This window comes from Zonotrichia albicollis, chromosome 3 (genome assembly GCF_047830755.1).
Source record: "Zonotrichia albicollis isolate bZonAlb1 chromosome 3, bZonAlb1.hap1, whole genome shotgun sequence".
Lineage (NCBI taxonomy): Eukaryota > Metazoa > Chordata > Aves > Passeriformes > Passerellidae > Zonotrichia > Zonotrichia albicollis.
The window spans coordinates 72,964,478-72,982,827 of NC_133821.1; the positions used below are offsets into that span (position 1 = coordinate 72,964,478).

At 39.9% G+C, this 18,350-nt stretch overlaps 1 protein-coding gene across 8 annotated transcripts in view; it reads right to left on the reverse strand.

Moving 5' to 3' along the window:
- NCOA7 (nuclear receptor coactivator 7) overlaps window positions 1-18,350 on the reverse strand; it is an 84,285-nt gene that overhangs the window by 55,883 nt on the left and 10,052 nt on the right. For 6 of the 8 annotated variants that reach the window (XM_074537857.1, XM_074537858.1, XM_074537853.1 and 3 more), the window contains one exon: window positions 2,875-3,005. In XM_074537857.1, the coding sequence (XP_074393958.1) occupies window positions 2,875-2,927 (53 nt within the window). In that variant the 5' untranslated portion in view covers window positions 2,928-3,005. Of the gene's footprint in view, window positions 1-2,874; window positions 3,006-17,494; window positions 17,517-18,350 lie in introns of those variants that run through there. The other 2 variants (XM_074537856.1, XM_074537860.1) reach the window with 2 other exon arrangements.

Sequence of the window (18,350 nt, forward strand, 5' to 3'; positions counted from 1 at the left end):
AGCTACTTAAAACAGGATTGTACAAAGCATGGAAAATGCTCAGCAGCTCACTGTGATGAATGCTGAGACCCAGAAAATCTGAACCTGAAACAGCTCCTTTTCTCATTCTTCCAAAAAAACTATTCAAACTCTTCCTTTATGATTTCTCATATCCTTTAACTGCTTGTCCAGAGATATCCCGTATCACACAATAGCACATGCAAAATATATCCAGCACATGCAAAACAATTCCACTTTCAAGCTGTACATACAGCCTTCCAGACTACCAATTTATATCCAAGGCAATTCTTTCCATGTGATACACAGCACTCATTCTGGTAGTTTCTTTCTAAATTAAGTTGAAAATTTAATGGCTACTCATTTTATGAGGTGAAGTACCCCTAAACTCAAGCCTACATAAATGGCCAAGGGAAACAAGGCTCTACATCCTGTGAGAGGGAAGAGGCACAGGCAGAGGGAAATAGGAGGTTTTATCTGGGTTCATGGCACATAATCCCAATAAAAAGCACCAAAAGTCACAGTAGAGCCAATTACACAGAAATGTGCCACTGCACACGCATTATACTGTGCCATCTGTTTTTGGACTTACTGAATACCAGCACAGATCCTGGTCCATTTGGGAGCCAGTGACACAGAAGGCAACAGAAATGCCTAAAAACATGATTGGGGAAAAAAAAGCAAAAAAAAAAAAGACTATTCTGTGTAGTTAAGTAGGAGTAGCAGTTAAATAGGGACGTATTGCATAAGAGAAATTTATGCTCATGTTACTTTTACACTTTCATTTCTTGCCTGTTAAACTCCTACGAGCTGTAACATTTTATCTACACATGGAATCTAAATCACTCTTTAAAAAGTTTTGAAGACATTTCTGTTTTGTTTGAAAAAAAATCACTTTTTTGGTTTCCTGAGAACCAAGGCAAAAAATAAGCCCTTTACCCCAAAACACAGTGGGTAAAATTGCATTTGGTAAGAAGCAAAAATGGATGGGGAAAGTTTTATTTCAGCTTCACTTGTCACAGGGAGAAGGGAAGACCTGGGAAGACTGAGGCTCTGTATCTGTAGTAGAAAAAAATGATGGCTGAGTGGGTGTCTTCAACAGAGCCATTTCAAATATTTTAAAGGACAAATGTGTAAACAATGCTAAATTTGGGGGACAGAGATGCAGACAATTTCATGTTCATCTTAATCTTGCAATTCAGGAGCTGGTTTGTTAGCATGTATTTTGGGATTCTCAAGCTTCCCCTCCAACAATTGCAAGCACAACCACTCTGACACTGAGCACCGCCCCTAGCTAGCTAAGAAAGTGTAAGCTGGCTAAACTACATCATCTTTGTAAATAAAAGCAAAGCTTTTTCAATAATTTTTATAATTTGGACTTCATGATTGGTGATTTTTAAAAAATAAAGGACGTTGCTTTCCTAATAACTTGTCTTTGTTAATTTAGCAAGTCTCTAATCATCTCTGAGCTCTGATATACAAGAAGAGCCAAGACCTGCAACCTATAGAAAGAAAAAAGAAGCAAGCTGGGAGGGAAAGAGGCAACCTCTCCAAAGTTACACAGCAGCTAAGTGCTAATACTACGAATTGATTTCCCAACTTTTTGAACCTTGCTCAACGTCCTATGCCCGTACAAGACAGGCTGCCCCTGTGAATTTTTAAAAGAGAACACTCGCAAGATGACAGAGGAAAGCAGATTAAATATAATTGTCAAGGACCCTCCTGAAAGCCTCTTGAGGATTTCCACTTGTTTAGCAGACAGCACTTAGAAAGAACACAAAACATTCTCAACACTAAAGCATCTTACTCAGACATCCATCTCTAAGCCTGAGTCTTCTTTAACAGAAAATTCCTTGTTCCTTAGTACAATCCCTTTAGCTACTTCTGCTTTATCCTTCATAAGCCTCCTCTGTTTTAGGTGCCACTATCCACTTCCCCTTCTCAGAATCCCGAACTGCAACATTCTGCCAACATCAACACAACTGCATTTCTCCAAATAGAAAGCAGATCACCAGACACTAACACATGACCAAAACTTCCTCCAGTCTTTAGCCACCATTACATAGAACCTGAATAGCAATAAAGCAGCAGCAACTTCTCCCCACACTACTTCCAAATGTTGTGACAGGCATGTCTCTAATCTAGACTGCAATGCACTAAGGCTGCAGTTATTTAGTACTGAGTGGAGACAGGATACAATTCTCCTCTTCAATACAACAGAAAACATCCTTGAGGCAAAGATGTTTTTTAAACCTATTTCCTATCCCCTCACAAGAGTAAGCGAGCTTTGGTTCTTCTTGTACATCAGAGCTCATAGATGATTAGACTTGCTCAATTAACAAAGACAAGTTATTAGGAAAGCAATGTCATTTATTTCTTAAAAATCACCAATCATGAATTCAAAATGACAAAAATTATTGAAAAAAACATTACTTTTATTTATAAAGATAATATGGTTTAGACAGCTTACTTTTTCTTAGGCAGCCTTACCCAATGAGATAATACTACCTAATGTGTGCTTTATGTGAAAATAAACTTCAGGTTTAGACACACATATGTTTCAGATATGCTTGGTTTCATCAACACTGTCCAGGAACTTGATGCCAGAAGCTCAAATACAGCGCAATTTGCAACTGAATAGCCAAGAACAGTTTAATGTTACAAATTAGAGTTTTAATTCAAGTATCCTCTACTACTCAAAAGAAAAAAATCTCCACTTGAACATCAGGGATACAGCAAGGAAAGCACTTTCTGGATACATACTGCAGCATGGGTTTCATTTTTACACATACTTGAAAAATCACAAAGCCTTGTAAAAAAGGCAGAATAAGGAGTTCTGCATTTTAGTCAACACTGAAATAAGCCCTGTGAGCTTACCGAGCAAAATAGCCCTGTCGCCGTTCCTTCTTCTCCTCCTTGGTCTCCATCATTTACAGCGCAATGGGCCAGGTGAGCAGCCACGTGTGATGCTCCTTTTCCCTCAGCACCTCATAACCAGGCAGAATCTCCTGTATATAACAGTTAAAAACAGGAAGTTCATAAATCAACATGCCAACAACACCTACAAAACCCAACAGGTTGTGGAAGTACAACTGACCCAGTGACAAAGCAAAGTAAAACTTTAACCAGTGTTTGCTGTGGAGTGCCCATCAAGTATACAATGAGACAAAGCAATAAATGCACTCAGACCAGTTTCTCAGCAGTGGAAGAGACATTTTGCAAAGCAGGTAACTCAAAGGGCAGCATCAAGTTTTAAAACTCTGGAAAGATTAAACTACTTTCAAGGACAAAAAAAAATCTTCCAGGTCTCATGTGTTTCCTAGACAGCCAGATCAAGAGAAATTTGGAAATATATAGCACAAACAGAATAACCAGTAAGACACACAATGCTTACTTTGAATTTAGATTTTAAATTACTAAAAATACTATAAGATTTTGAGAGATCTGAAAGTGTTAAAAAAAATGTAAAAGAAAAAAAGAGTGATCTACATTCTGTACAAGGTTGGACTTTGTATTTGCAACCAATATACAAGCTCAAACAACCATACAGAAAGAAACAAGATGGACCTCTGGTTCTCCCAATGAAGTGTAGTCACCTTGAAATAGGCAGGACTAGGAAAGGTTATCTAGGTTATCTGAGAACTTTAAAAAAGAAAAAAAGGAGACCAGTAGCACTGTTTTTTGACATGAAAATCACCACCTCTTGGTGGAATGCTGTACCAAGGTCCTTGGAAAACAGAAGCTGAGAATTTCCAAACTGCTTTATAATTACTGTAATTAACAACATGCCACATAAACTGCTGCCCAAGATCCCTGCCAAGACGTTTCATCATTTTCCTCTCCTCAACATATGCTTAACCTACCCTGATGGCTTGTGCACATGCACAAAGTAAGTTAACTTTAGAGTTTTTTATCAGTATTTCAGAATAAACTCACATCAGTAGTTGCTATTAAACATTTTAGTATAATGGGCTGTATAACAAAGAAATAGAAGCCACACAAATTATGATTCATAGCAAAAGAAGAAAAAATCCTCTGGGACCTAATCAGTTTCCATTATTTTCCCCTGCATTAAAAGATCACAAGCTACAAGACTGCCAGATGTCAACAAAAGAGATGATGCAGCAAAGACAGACTAATCTACTTGAAAAGCCCAAGAACAAATCATGCTAGAAATACTTGCCACAATTTTCTCTCCTTACTGATGGATGATTAGTCCACAGCATATGAAGCCCATTGCTTGAAAATGCACTTTTTCTGACTCATTAGTTTTGAATTCATCCGGTGCATCAGAAAGAATCAAATTGCTCTCATTTTTACACATCAGGTAGTCTTACAGTAATGGGTAGTCTTTAAATGGCAAATACCTGACATCTTTAGCTTTATGAAGAGAATACAATTTTACCTCTGCAAGGTAATACATGATGCAGGACACAGCTGGACACTAAACCTCCATGACAGAAGCGTAACAGCAGCATTAGAACAAGCTGGCCTGCACACATGTTCAGCCTGTATGAAGACACCACATAGTTCCTGAGAATTCTGATGCATCTCTATGTTTCCTGTTGGGGAAGGTTCTTGGATCTTCAGAGGATCAGAACTGGTGGCTTCATTAGCACTGCCTTTAGAGTTACAGTAAGTCTTCCCAAGTGTTCAGCTACAATATCTACAGCGAATTACAAGAGTTCAAAGAAGGAGGAACCACTTTCCCCCCTTCACCTGCTTTGCCTTCCCTACAATGTGATGCGCCATGAGGGCACTGACTGGCCAGAGCTGAGTCTCACAATGACACCAAGAACTATCAAATAACCCCAAAGCATTAAAATAGTGTTAAACCCATGACCACAAGGACAGCAGGACCCATGGGAATGGGAAGAGGAAGAGTCCTTCATCTCACTGAAGCAAGACCAGCTGGGATGAACAGAGGCAAGAGAGACGTATCCTCACTGCCTAGTTCCACGCAAGGGTCAGTGGTATGCTCTTTCCATTCATTCTCTTCCTCTCCCACGATCTGACATCCCCAGCCAGGGAAGTCACTGCCCAGCTCCAGGCTGGCAGACAGAGAGCACTACTGCCCAGGGAGCCAGGATTAGAAACGCCTGCCTGCCCACAGCCCTGCCAGGCCCAGGGCCAGAGCAGCCCCCCCCTGCTGCAGCAAAAAGGGGCACAGAGAAGGAGAGAAGAGGTTAAGCCTGCACCTAACCACAGATGCTGCAGGAGCTGCCAGCACCAACCCAGAGAGGCACTGCTCAGCTCCCCATGGGTGAGCTGTGCTGTTGGCTTCCATCAGTGCTAAACAAAGCCAGCAATGCCAACATGCGTATGGAGCCTGCTCTTCTCATATCAATTAAATCCAACTCCAATTCCTTTCACATGGTGAGGAGGAATAAAGCAAGAATTCAAAAAAAATAAATAATTGTATTCATAACAGATGGGCACTGAGAAAAATTGGAATGTTATCCACAGGGCAGACACAGCAAAGGCATTCAGGCTTTTTTTTTCTTTCACTAATAAAAATACCCAGCAACACATATCCAATCACCAAACCAAGTACATTTTCATAATAGCATAATTCAATGTCAGATCCCACTCTGTTGACCTAAAACTTACTTAGTTTACCTTCTTAGAAGAAACAACAGTGTTGTTCTAGAAAGGCATATTAAGGTCTGAAAATTATGTTTTGAAAACATAGTACTAGAAATAGCAAACTGATTAGGAATGCTGACGTCTTAACTGCTGAGTTTACCTGTGTTGTTGGGAATTTTGCACTAGTTGCCTCAAAGGAAAAAAAAAGAGAAAATCTGACAGCAAGGAGGAACACAGCACAGCCTGCAGTAATTGCTACAGAAAACTAGTATTTAGTATTTCTGAGAGGTCCTTTTCAATTTTAGTTTTTTAGCAGTTACAGCACAAAAGTCACATTTACTTTACAGGATGTCACTGACAATTTAAAGTGACATCAAAATAGGCAAACCTACTCCACACTTCTCCCTTATTTGTCCTTTGATATTTTACAAGAAAAAAAAAAATCAAGGTAATCTTTATCATCTGCATAAAATGCTATTAAGGCTATATGATTAAAATTAATCTTGGTTTCCTGGCAGCTCCTTTCTGGTACAGATGAATACTGAATCAGCATACCATTAAAAATGTACGTATTTGGGGATATTTATATGCTGAGAAACAGACAACTTACTCATATATCATGAGTTCAGTCCAAACTCAAAGGATGACAAAGCTGATTTTATATAAATTTCAGGCTCAGTTTAACCTTTTCTACACCCTGAACAGAAGTAGACTGTGAAAATCTTCTATTATATGTTTACAGCAGTGTTAATTCTTTAACTAGGCATTTTCAAGGCAAACCAAACAATGCATTTCAGTAAGGAGCCTGTTAAAAATTTGCCACTCTCCAAATTTAGCCAGTGTCAGCACCTGATAATTATATAAATAAAAGAAAAGAACAAAATACATAAACATACACTGTTCTTCCCGAATTTAGCCCTACTGCTCTGAATATTTTATTTATATTTACTCATTTCTGGATACTTGCTGTGTCTCTCTAGTGTTGCTGCCAGGGAATTCTGGAGAGTTTACTGAAAATTTGTAATTAGAATGGGAATGCTCCAACGAGGCCAAAAAAAAAAATTTGTTTTTTAATGTTATAATTACAGGTACAGACTGAACTCCTGACCATGGATATCCACACCCCTTCTACTGTCACCACACTCTCAAGACCTCCAGAAACTGCTACGCTTCCAGGTCCTGCTGTCCTCCCTGCAACCTGGCACTGCAGGACAGCAGCCTCCTGCCCTGGTACATTCAAAGTAGCAGCAGAAGATGCTCTAAGTGCAGGGATAAAAAAAGGGAACAGAAGATTAAAAGTAACTTAGTGTGTGAATAGAGCACTCTTTAAAGACTGATAAATTTACCAATTTCTCAAAATTATTTTTTCTCCCTTTTCCTTCCCTTCTCATGCATGAAGAATGATGTACCTTCCTACTTGCAGTTTAAGTAGTTCACATTTTCACGAAACAAGAAAAAGTCCTGCTTGCTGTGCTCAGGAGTAAGCACCCAGAAATCCCGTCTGCTGCCATAAAGCACCAACAAGCAATCCTTTAGTCATGGGCATTACTTTCCAAAACTGTGCATGTGAACAACAGTACCTCCAACAGCACAGCAATGCAGAAACCAGTGAAGCATCTGACTATTTTTAGAACATTCAGTGGACTTGATAGCTTTTCTCTTGGCCATCTGTGCCCACTGCAAGTCCTGGAAAAACATACAGAGAAAAAGAAACATTCAAGATCATGCGATTCTCTAGACACATTTTTGATGACCCTGTAGAGTCAGTATTTCCCAACCTCTCATGTGGTAGGAAAATTATGTAATTCCCTGCTTTGCAAATGGGGAGCTGAACTGTAAGAATTACCTCCACATGCTCCAATGAGAGCAGAAGAGCAATGTGTGCAAGTGCCCTCCCAGTAGCTTTAATCCAGCCTTAACAATGAGAACATGGAAGGAGATTGCTTTGACAAGGAGATAGTTAATATTTTCTGTGAAATTTAAACTGACTGACTTTGGAAACCAATAGCAGTCTCGATTTTATCTGGCTCTGTGGGCATGTACACAAGAATCATAACTCAGATCCACAAAAGAAAATAAAAAGCCTAACTCTTAACTCCTCTGAGGATCCAGACTCACTCAGCCCCTTCAGCAAGGAGTAAGCATGTAGAAAAAAGCAATTAACTGGCTTCAGGAAAACCAAGTCAAGGGCAGTGTACTCCATAACTTAGCAGGACCCTCACCATGCAAGAGACAGTGGCAGCAATCACACTGTGAACAGCAAGCAGGGAAAGTCTACAGTCTACACACAAATTTTCCAGTTGGGAAGGCAGAGTAGATGAAGGTACAAGACTCCCAGTGAGACAGCCAAGCAGACATGGCCACAGCAAGGATGCAACAGGGAGACCCCACCGTGCTGAGGGAACAGGATGCTGCCCAGACACACCACGTAGCTCTCATCTGTTCTCTGGCACGGTGTCCCACACAACAGTAATTTTTTATTTTTGCTTCTCTATTATACCTCTGCCCCTGAGATTATAAACACCACACACATCTGCTCACAGCAGTGCACACTTCCTATCACCTGCTGTAATACCAACATTCAAAACTGGTCATATCAGACACCAAGCATTATTAATGATCTGGCTTAGGTCTGCAAGTCTGCAACAGTGTCTTCATATGAATAACAAGTCTTCTGGGTACATGCGCCAATTCTGACCCCTAAAAGATGCAGCATGAGAGATGACAAGGGTTACACCAATAAGCCACTATTAAGACAAAAAACCAGAACAGGTATGTTTGTACTACCTAAGGAGCAATACTAAAAATATCTCTCAAGTTGGAAGAGTAAGAAATTGTACAACAAATCACAGATAGAAGGGAAAGAGTTTCAGTGTCTTAGATCTGAAATTGAACCCTTGGGGGTTGCTAGCTGTGCCTCTGATGAGCCCAAAGCAGTTACCAGAGCACTGTGCAGATGCAAGTAAATAAAAACACACTCCATCTTTAAACATAAGCAACAGAAACAGTTTAACATGGAAGAGGAGAGTAATTTGCTACTGGTCATATAAATGCCTATTATTAAGCTTCAAAAGCCAGAACACTAATAATAACCCTTGCATTCATTTCCATAGACCTCCCATTTTTAAAACTAGGAAAGTGAATGCCCACTTGCACTTTATGAGAAATGCTAAATGTTGCAGCATTTCATTAAAGCATCACTGACTGGACTAAGCAGGCTGAGTTCTACTGTTTTTAGGTTCTGCTAGTATATGTTACTTGGTGTAATAGAAAAGATAAAAGTTTCTGTATAAACACTACAGCATCTCAAGATGAAACGTAACAGAAATTCACAGCCAGCAAAGGGGAGAATAAGCTACAATTTTATTTAGTCTTGTCTTTAGGCAGAATGACCTAGGAAAAAGTGAGATTGGAAGCTTTCAGAAAAGTACCTAGCAAAGGAAGTAAAACATAGCACCAACTTAATACATTCTATACAAAGGACAAAAGAATGTTTACTCTAAAGCTATCTGAAATATGGCATTATTTTAATACAATTATATAGTTACATTACAGTTATGATGTATAGTGTACTGTTAATTCTAAAACACTAATAAACTCTATAAAGAAGTTCCAGTCCATTACACATCACTGGAAGACACTAAACTAGCCCCAGAGAGCTACTCCACCTGAGGTTCACTCAACCTTGGTGAGGTGAATAGCCCTTCTTTATGCCTCTCATCTTTGAAGTATTCCATCTGCCATGTTTCTTTGACAAGGGTGCACTCTTAAAATACACAAAAAAAAAAATAAAAAAAAAGAGATGGGAAAATAAGTGCATAAGCAGAAGCAATTTCTAGACTTCTTGTTCATATTAAATACAGAACAGTCACAATTTCTGTGTCTACAAATAGAGAGAAACAAAGAGATTCAATGTGGCTATTTGCATGCTGTGGGATCTCAAGGACAGTGAAGATAAGACCTGGAGATAAGATAGGCAAAGAAAACAAACACCCTCGCTCTTGAGGAACGGGGTACAATGTTTATGAGGTTATTATTCCCCCTACAGTGGTGTAGTAAACTAAAAGGTCAAGCATTTTCACTCCCTACTAATAAAGTAAGAAGAGGCTAAGCCTAGCCTACCTTCAGTGCCCCTACTGGATTCCCAACAGTCTGTCCACATGAACAAAGTCCAAATAAAATAAATGACAATCAATGTAGCAGAAACATTTCTGATTCAGAAACAGAAGAATAACAAAACTTGATGTTTTATTATTATGTTTGTTATAACTCGATGTTGTTATTGAAAGCCGATTCAGCTCCAAAGAGTTCCCCAGACAAATGATTCCTGTTTTACCCGAGAAGAGGCTTTAACCCACTGACTCAGGCTGCCATGTTTCACACAGAGTAAGAGGAAGCAAACACACTACCAGGAATTCCACATCACCAGTCATGTTTTCACAAGACAAAAACACTGAGATTTAATCTTCCCTCATTGGCAGCTGAACATCACCAGATGCATTTTCCATTCACAACAATGCATTTTACTGTTTAACTCAGCTTCTAGACAGAAACTGGTTACAAAACACAGTATAAACTATTAACAGGCAGAGTGCTATGCTATTCCAAATGTGAAAGTGCAGTGCTGTTAAAAATCAGGCCACCTGGGAAGATTTTCATTTTTAGGTCAGCAAGAACATTACTGTAGATGTTTTAAAATAATTAGTACCTTCATCTTACTGTATCTCTGGTTTCAGCCTACCCCAATTCAATTAAGCATCAAGTCCAAGCCCTCTGACCCCTCAGCTTTTCACACTCACATGGCACAGGTATACACAGTGTTGCCCTCTACAACTACTGGAAAGAAAGAGCTGGGGAGATGGCAGTCAGCCTCTTCTCCCAGGTAACTAGTAACAGGACACAAAGAAAGGAGTTCAGCTGTGCCAGTGGAGGTTCAGGGTAGATATTAGGAAATATTTCTTCACTGGAGTAGTGGTTAAGGATTGGGCTGTACTACCCAAGGAAATGGTGGAGTCACCACTCCTGGAAGTGTTCAAAAAATGAGCACACATAGCACCTTACAATATGGATTTGGTCAAAGATTGGATTTGATGATCCTAGAGGTCTTTTCCAACCTTAATGACTCTGTGATTATATCAACCACAGAAGGATGAAGTTAACCATACCCAGAGAGGGTAAGATGGAGATCACTGTTTCCTTACCTCTGGCTGGAGCATGTAGGCATATACACAAAAGGCTTTTAATGGATGTGCTCCCCACATCCATTAAATCTATCCTAAAATCCCATGTACTTGCAGTTTTCTAAAATTCAAAAAACTGGTGAACATTCAACACATCAACTAGCATTTAGACAACACCCTTAGCACTACCTGGCTCTTTTGTTAGTCGACACTATCATGTTCCTTGCTCATAACAACTAATTTCACTAACTGTTTAGTATTTCAAAGAAAGCTTTGCACATCTGTTTTGATAAGATCAAGAAAGATACACACAAGCAACCACATCACACCCAGACCCAATGAATTACAGGTTCTCTACCAGGTTTATAAGGGCCATGATCAAGTCCTCCTTAGATTCCCCTCTTACCATACTCAGAATGCTGCTAAAGGCCACTGGATCCAGTGTCACACATTGCAGGCCTGGCCACACTCCAGAGTTGTTTCTATGAATTAGCTTACACAGGCCACAGAGTGGGATTTGCACTGGCAAAACAGCAGCATCACAGCAGACAGATGAACAGCAAACATCCTTTGGTGATTAAGGCGACCGTGACCAGTCAAAATGCCAAGCCAAAGAATTTGGGCATTCCCTTGTCTCAGGATGTTAGAATCTGTCCCTGGAGCAAGCAGATCCCAGTTCCAAGTATTACTGCCCTTTGCCTTTCTCCCTTTTGCCCACTTTAGCTGCCTGATAACACTCCTCCACCCAAAATTACCACACCAATGACTCGCAGCAGACTCAGCAGAAGTGGCTCTGTATCTGCATTTCAGTTTATATCCCACCAGGCCAGCTCACACCCCCTTCCAGCAGCCTTTGCTGCACACAGCTGAATTACAAGCACAACATCAGACAGACCTGGGGCAGAAAGTTTGGGCAGAAAACCATCAGTGTGACTCCCTGAGCAGAGACTCTGCTCTGTGGGCACTAGCCAAGCACACACGTGGAAAGATGAGTGCCAGCATTCATGGGATGACAGACTACAAGAGACAAACACCTGACCTCAGCTTCACAGCAAACTTGCTCTTTTCTCAGCTCTTTTCTCACCAACACAAGAAGGGCATTTATATGAAATGTAAATAAAACTGAGGTACAGCAGAAAGACACTGGTGTCTGAAGATTCTAAAATCACAAAGATGTGGCTTGATGCTTGGCACAAATATCTATATTGTCAATCACAGGTACCATTAATCACTTTCTGTTTACAAGTATTAATTAGTTTAGGTCCAAAGATTTATAATAAATATTCCCATTGTAATCAATGAGACTTGATTAACATGCTCCTAACGTTTTACAAGACAAGACCAGGCAACAAGAAACCCATGAGGAACAAATCCGTCAGTCTAACAGAAAGTGCTAGAAATGGTCAGGTTTTTACATCACGCACATTCTCAGCAATATACATAATCATGCTGGGAAAATTATTGGAAATGTCTCTTTATAAAGTACTCCATCATTTTCAGGTGTTTGGAAAAAGAACCTCAAATCACCAGAACCTCAAATCAACCTAGAGACACAATATTGTGAATGATAAGCATTAAACTACGTCATTACTTCAAAAAACTAACTAGACACAAGAGCTACTTTAAGATAAAACTATTATTTTTGAGTTTCAGCTCAACACCTCTTTTTATAATTGACCCTGATTCATGCAAATTCCAGGTCATCGCTGCTTCTCTATCATCTACCTCCCAACTGAGAAGCAAAGAAGCTGAAGAGTGGGGGCAGAAAGGAGTCTAGCAGTAATGCAATGCAAATCTTTTCCTATCTGAAACACTGTTAACAGAACCACAATGCCAGGTTTCCATAGCAACTTGAACTGTGTCAATGCTTACACTGTATATTAAGCAACACTGAACAGTTTAATTGTAATACAAAATCCTGTACATTTGTAATGCAAAAAATTAACACTGGAAACCTTCACTATTTATTTTTCAATTGCTTAACCTGCAAAATTTATTGCAGTCTGTTCAGTGTGACCTTGTATTACACCTACGCAGCTTTAGAGGTGTTCCAATGCTGGCAGTGTAAGGTGCATCAAAATTACAGTGATCAACAACAAATCAAACACTCTTTACATTGCATAGACTGAATCCTGTTTTTAAAAGCAGCAATGTTTCTAATTATTTCCTTCTTCCTGGCAAAATCCCCTTTGGGCATTGTGTAACACGAGACTACTTAGTTGTCTTGTCCTTCTGAAACATCCTGAAAACTTCTATTATCTTACCTTTTTTCCGTCCTCCACCTCCAGATTCCTGTAAACACTACACACAGTTACTGACCTTGTACCAAGTCACCCTGCACTATATGCTGTGCAGAAACTCCCCTCTCAAAAGGAATTCCCCTCGCTATACACCAGAGCACATCACATGTACCTACTAATTAGGGAGCAACTCTTTGAAGAGCTGCTTCCCTCTTCAGAACCAGAAACAGAAAAGTTCTTTATAATTTTGTGTGTTCTAACAATGTGTGCACAGTTAACTCTTTAAAATTATTCAGGTAAGTAAAGTTACCTATGTCTATGTACACAGAAAAGATAGAACAATGTCTTGATTCATGCAAAACTGTCATATGCCATCCTTCCTTCAGCATATCTAATTGGGCTTTTACTTGCTCAACTCTGCATGCATTCAATCAGTGTGATGGTTCAGGGCTTAACTAAACAACAAAAAAAAAAAATACACCTGAATTAAGCTTGCGTACTGTTGCATAAAAAACAGTTGTGTAGAAGTTTTCTGGTAGCAGTAGCAGTATATATTCTACTTTCAGATTACTCAAGTGTTTTAAACATTCTCACAGAACTGAAGTTCTCTTGTTGAACAAAACAGACTAATTTTGAAACTAAAATTCAACTTCTTACGCTGATAGCATCAACAAAGTAACTCAGCATTCTGAAGCTAGATATCTCCTTTTGCTGGAGGGCACCAAACACCATGAAGTCAGAAAAATGACAAACAGCTTCAATTCCTCCAGTGTTGCATTTTCAGGAAAGCCATCCATCTCAGTGGCATCAACCAGGTGCCACAACAGAGACTCTGAGCTCTCTACTCCCATACCAAGTGCACTCAGAGGGACTTCTCACACAGGTTATCCTTGTGACACCTAAGCAAACATGGGGACCAAAGATGAAAGCTGCCAAATTTCTGTTCACCGCAGGTTATACGTGAGATAGCTGCTTACATTTCAAGCAAAACTTTGTATTAGCTACATCAGTGTAATTGCTTGCCCCTTCTCAAGTTGAAGTCAGCCAAATTAGTAAACGCATTAACAAGTTTTGGATTTTTTTCCATGTTAAAGCACCTATTTTTGAGGGGCCATAGTCCTTCCATTTTTGGTGTTAAAATTTGTCTTTGAAAATCTGTTAAAACTGGGCAGAGACCTACACTTTAAAAATAATACAAAAATCAGTTTGCACCTACCCCAAAAGGTAGTGGTTAAAAAAGACTGACACATTACCTGTGAAAAGGGTATTACCTCAGAGCTAGATTCACAGAATCAAGAACCATTTAGGTTGAAAAATACCTTTAAGGCCATCAAGTTTAACCATAAACCTACTCATGTTCTTGCCAATAATTATGACAGGACCAAGGATTAAAACTCATACATCCAATCCCAAACACATAGCCAGGCTAACCTCTTGAACAGGTCTAGCTTCCACAAGTCAAAATTACTTTTCTGAGATATCTGCATGCTGGACTTAGGGAAGTAAAAAGAAGGGGCAAAAAATAAGTGAAAAGAAGCAAGAAGAGAGATATGTTTCAAGGCCAGATGAAATAAATTCCAATTTATAATGGGATTTTGTCATCCTGGAGCCTTTCAGTGAGAAAATCATTCAAAGGTCTTGCCTCACAAAAATCAGAGAATTCAGAAAAAACAGCATATGGCACGAAGAAAAAATCAGAACTTAAACAATAGATGTAAAACACAGTACTGTAGAACTTTTTACTTTTAATTGCAATATAATGCGGACAGCAAAGCAGTTAAGATTTGAAAACTGTGCTAAGTGAAGTCCTGATTCCCGTGACAGCCACACCAGTCTGCTTCTTTACAAAGTTTCTAGATCCAAAATAAAAAGAAAGACACAACCAAACCAAAGCAAACAAACAAAAAAAGAAAATAAAAAACCACAAAAAAACAAACAAACAAAAAAACCCCCACTATCAGAGGAGAAACCTTTGAAGAACTGTTACCATTTTACTAAGGGACAACAATTTTCCCCAAGAAATGCATTTCGTAACTTGAAGCCTTTACATCCCAAACTCTACACTGGTCCACAACAAAATGAACACGTAACAGTTATCAAGTAAAAATAAATACATGTCTCCTCAGAAGCACCTTAAAAATCGGGTTTGGTGCTACAAGTGGCTCCTTCAGCTGCACCACCTTTCCTTTTGCAAACCTCCTTGGCTTTCTGCTTGCATTTGCACACACCACCCACAGCACCCTTCAGTCACAGCTCATTCCTAACGGAGCAGGTGCCACTCTGCAAGGAGCAGCATCGTTCTGCTCTGCCAGGTCTGAGCCTACATCTCCTTCCCTGGAGAAAACAAGGAAATGAACGCATCTGCCTTGCTCATCCCATAAACGCAACTTGAATTGTGTTCCTAGTTGAGCAGAAGGGCTAGGAACTGCTCTCTTGGATGCAATGTTATCCCAGAGCTCAGCACCCATGGAGGCCAGGAGAATCCTCCAAAACATGCCAGTGTCTAAGGTCTAGTTCATCCCTAGGGTTCACCTTCCTCGCTCTTTCCAACGTCCCTGTACAAGATTCATTATCTCTTGGTTTGGCTGTACCATTTTGGTTTCAAGACCAGTCCCTAGTCCCCTACCCCTAAAATCTGCCTATTATATTCCAGGCTCAGCCTGGGACTGGGAACCACCAGAGCAGGGCTTAGAAAAGGACACAAGTAGTTGACAAAACACTGAAACTTCCTCCTCACACAATAGGTCAGGTGCACAGTGTCAACAGTGCAGGAGAAAAGAAAACTAACCTTCATCTTCTTAATCTCTTTTCATGACAACCAGTGTGTTACTTGTACTAACAGAAATGATGCACTACAAACAGAATCCAGTTTTCAAAACAAACAACCCACAAATGAAAAATCTGTCTACTGAGGGATCAGTTAGCAGCAGAGACCCTTTTTAAGGAATTTAGAATTCCAGATAGAAGGAAACAAATGGACATTTGATGAGGTGTGACATGAGCAATCACATTAGCACAAGCACAACAAAGGAGATTTTCCTTTCCATCCTGTAAGCATGACTGTAGTAGGACACAAATGCAGATGACACAAGTTCTTGCCTAGCCTCTGCACACTGATGTGACAATACCCTCTATTCACCCCAACTAAAAGGCACACCTAACCAACACTGCCCACCACAAAACACTAAAAAAGACCCAATACCACAGAACAAAACCAAATTACCTGTAAATCAAATGAAATTTCTTCAGTGGATACCTAACCACGAGGACCGGAGAACAACTCATGGCACTGGCAGAAAGCCACCCCTGTCATTCCTTTGTGGTTCTCAATTTGTTTCCTAACTGGCCTGACGATGACCCAGGCTGCTTGTGACTTGACCCCACATATTTGGGTGGCAAAAGGACTCTCATGCTCATCAGCTGTTAATCATTTGGGCCAGATCTGCACAAGTGACTGGCTCACAGCAGGCAAAGTCCATCTGTCACCAAATACCTGGCCACATTTCAGCACACTGTTCTGTAACAAAGTAAGTTTCATCTCCTTGGTTCTTCGCCTATTGTCACCAAGATATTACTGCTTACATGACACAGCTACCACACAATACCTGCATTTCAGGAGTTTTTGGAGTTGGGACAGAAGGTACAGAACAGATTTTATATCACGGATTACCACAGCTCCCACCTTTAGGAGTCTTCAGCAGCTTCACTACAAAAGGCCTGATCAGCAACCAGGATGGAAAAAGGGACTACAAAATGTCAAACACTGCTTATATAAGAGAAGAATTTATTTTTAATATACATTCTAAACATCATGCAAAAATCTTCATGTGTAAAATTATTACACACTTCAATGCTTCCCTGAATTATCTGAACCTTTGTGAGAAAGCATGAAAGAAGAACTCAAGACACTCTCTGGCCTACAAAGTTTTGTTGAGTTTGCTGCAGCTACCAAAAATCTGCATACAGATTAAACCCAGCTTTATCACAAGTACTCATGTCTTTGGTATCACTACAGCTGCTTAAAAAGCATTCTAAAAATGATACTTAAGTTGAGAGTAAAATAAAGCCCTTGCCACCAGACTGGTGCACTGCTTAACCATGAGACAGTTAACTACAGCAGAAGCCCACTGACACAGCACAGAAGCAGTGCCAAGACACTGACAAAATCAAGTTATTCCACACAGCATCTCCTCCAAAGTAACAACCTAGGCAGACCCAAGGATTTTCTGCAATCACAGCATCACCTGATCTGGCAGAAAGCCATCCACACCTCTTCCCCTCTGAATCAAAATGGCAGTGATGCTTTGTGAATATTCATACTTCTTTTTTATCCACTGCATTACCTTAGAACACTTAAAAAGAAAACAAACTGACAGATGGCAGGTGGGGCAGAAAGCAGAAAAAAACAGACTGGAGTAACAGCAGACAGAGAAAGTGCTGCTAGAAAAGGTTAAATTTATTTGAAAGAAAATGAGTCAGGGAATACATTACCTTTTCTTTAGATAAGGCTGAGTTCAAGGAAGCAACAGCTCTCACTGTGAACCTCTCTGAAACAAAGCTGTGATTTCCTCTATCTGGTGCACTGGAAGTAATCCTTGCCTGCAGTATCCTAGATTCTGAGGAAATAGCCCTCAGTTATCTTCAGAAGCTATGAGAAGATCCCAAAATCAGTCACTAATGGATGAGAATAAGAAAATTGCCTTTCTAGAAATAATTCTAACAAAAAGCTTTTAAATCCTAAAGTGAACATAAAATGAAACATAAACAGTACTATTTTGACACTGTAACCAAAAGATAAACACACATCCTGCCTGTATAAACAAGTATAATTTCACTGCTAAGCCTGTATGCTTTCTGCTCCTGTAAATCAGTTTCATATGACCATTGCTTAAACATGGGTACTCATACAACCCACATTTCAAGTAGGATGTTGAAGAAGCCCCTTGAAAAACACACAGAGTAGCCATAAGAAAAGCAGAAACATGGAAGAAATGGCACCTTGGTGGGCTCTACACATAGCATACCAAGAGAGAAGGCCAAATGCTTAATTTTAGTAACAGCTCAGGAGTACTACAGGGCACAGAATGACTGAGCAGGAACAGCCTCACTGAGCTCTGACAGGGGCATTGGACCACACAGCACCAGGAATTTGAGGCATGCAACTGAAAGCACAGTTCACCTCTTACAAAACAGCAATCAGAAAGGCTTACTGAGATTATGATGAGTACTCAACACATTGACAAATTCAAGTCTAATCCAGAAATCTTCTCAAAGGCTCGAACCTTTGTGGTTCCATGACAAGTGATCAATTCTCAGGTAAGTACAGGAACGTCAGGAGGATGCTATA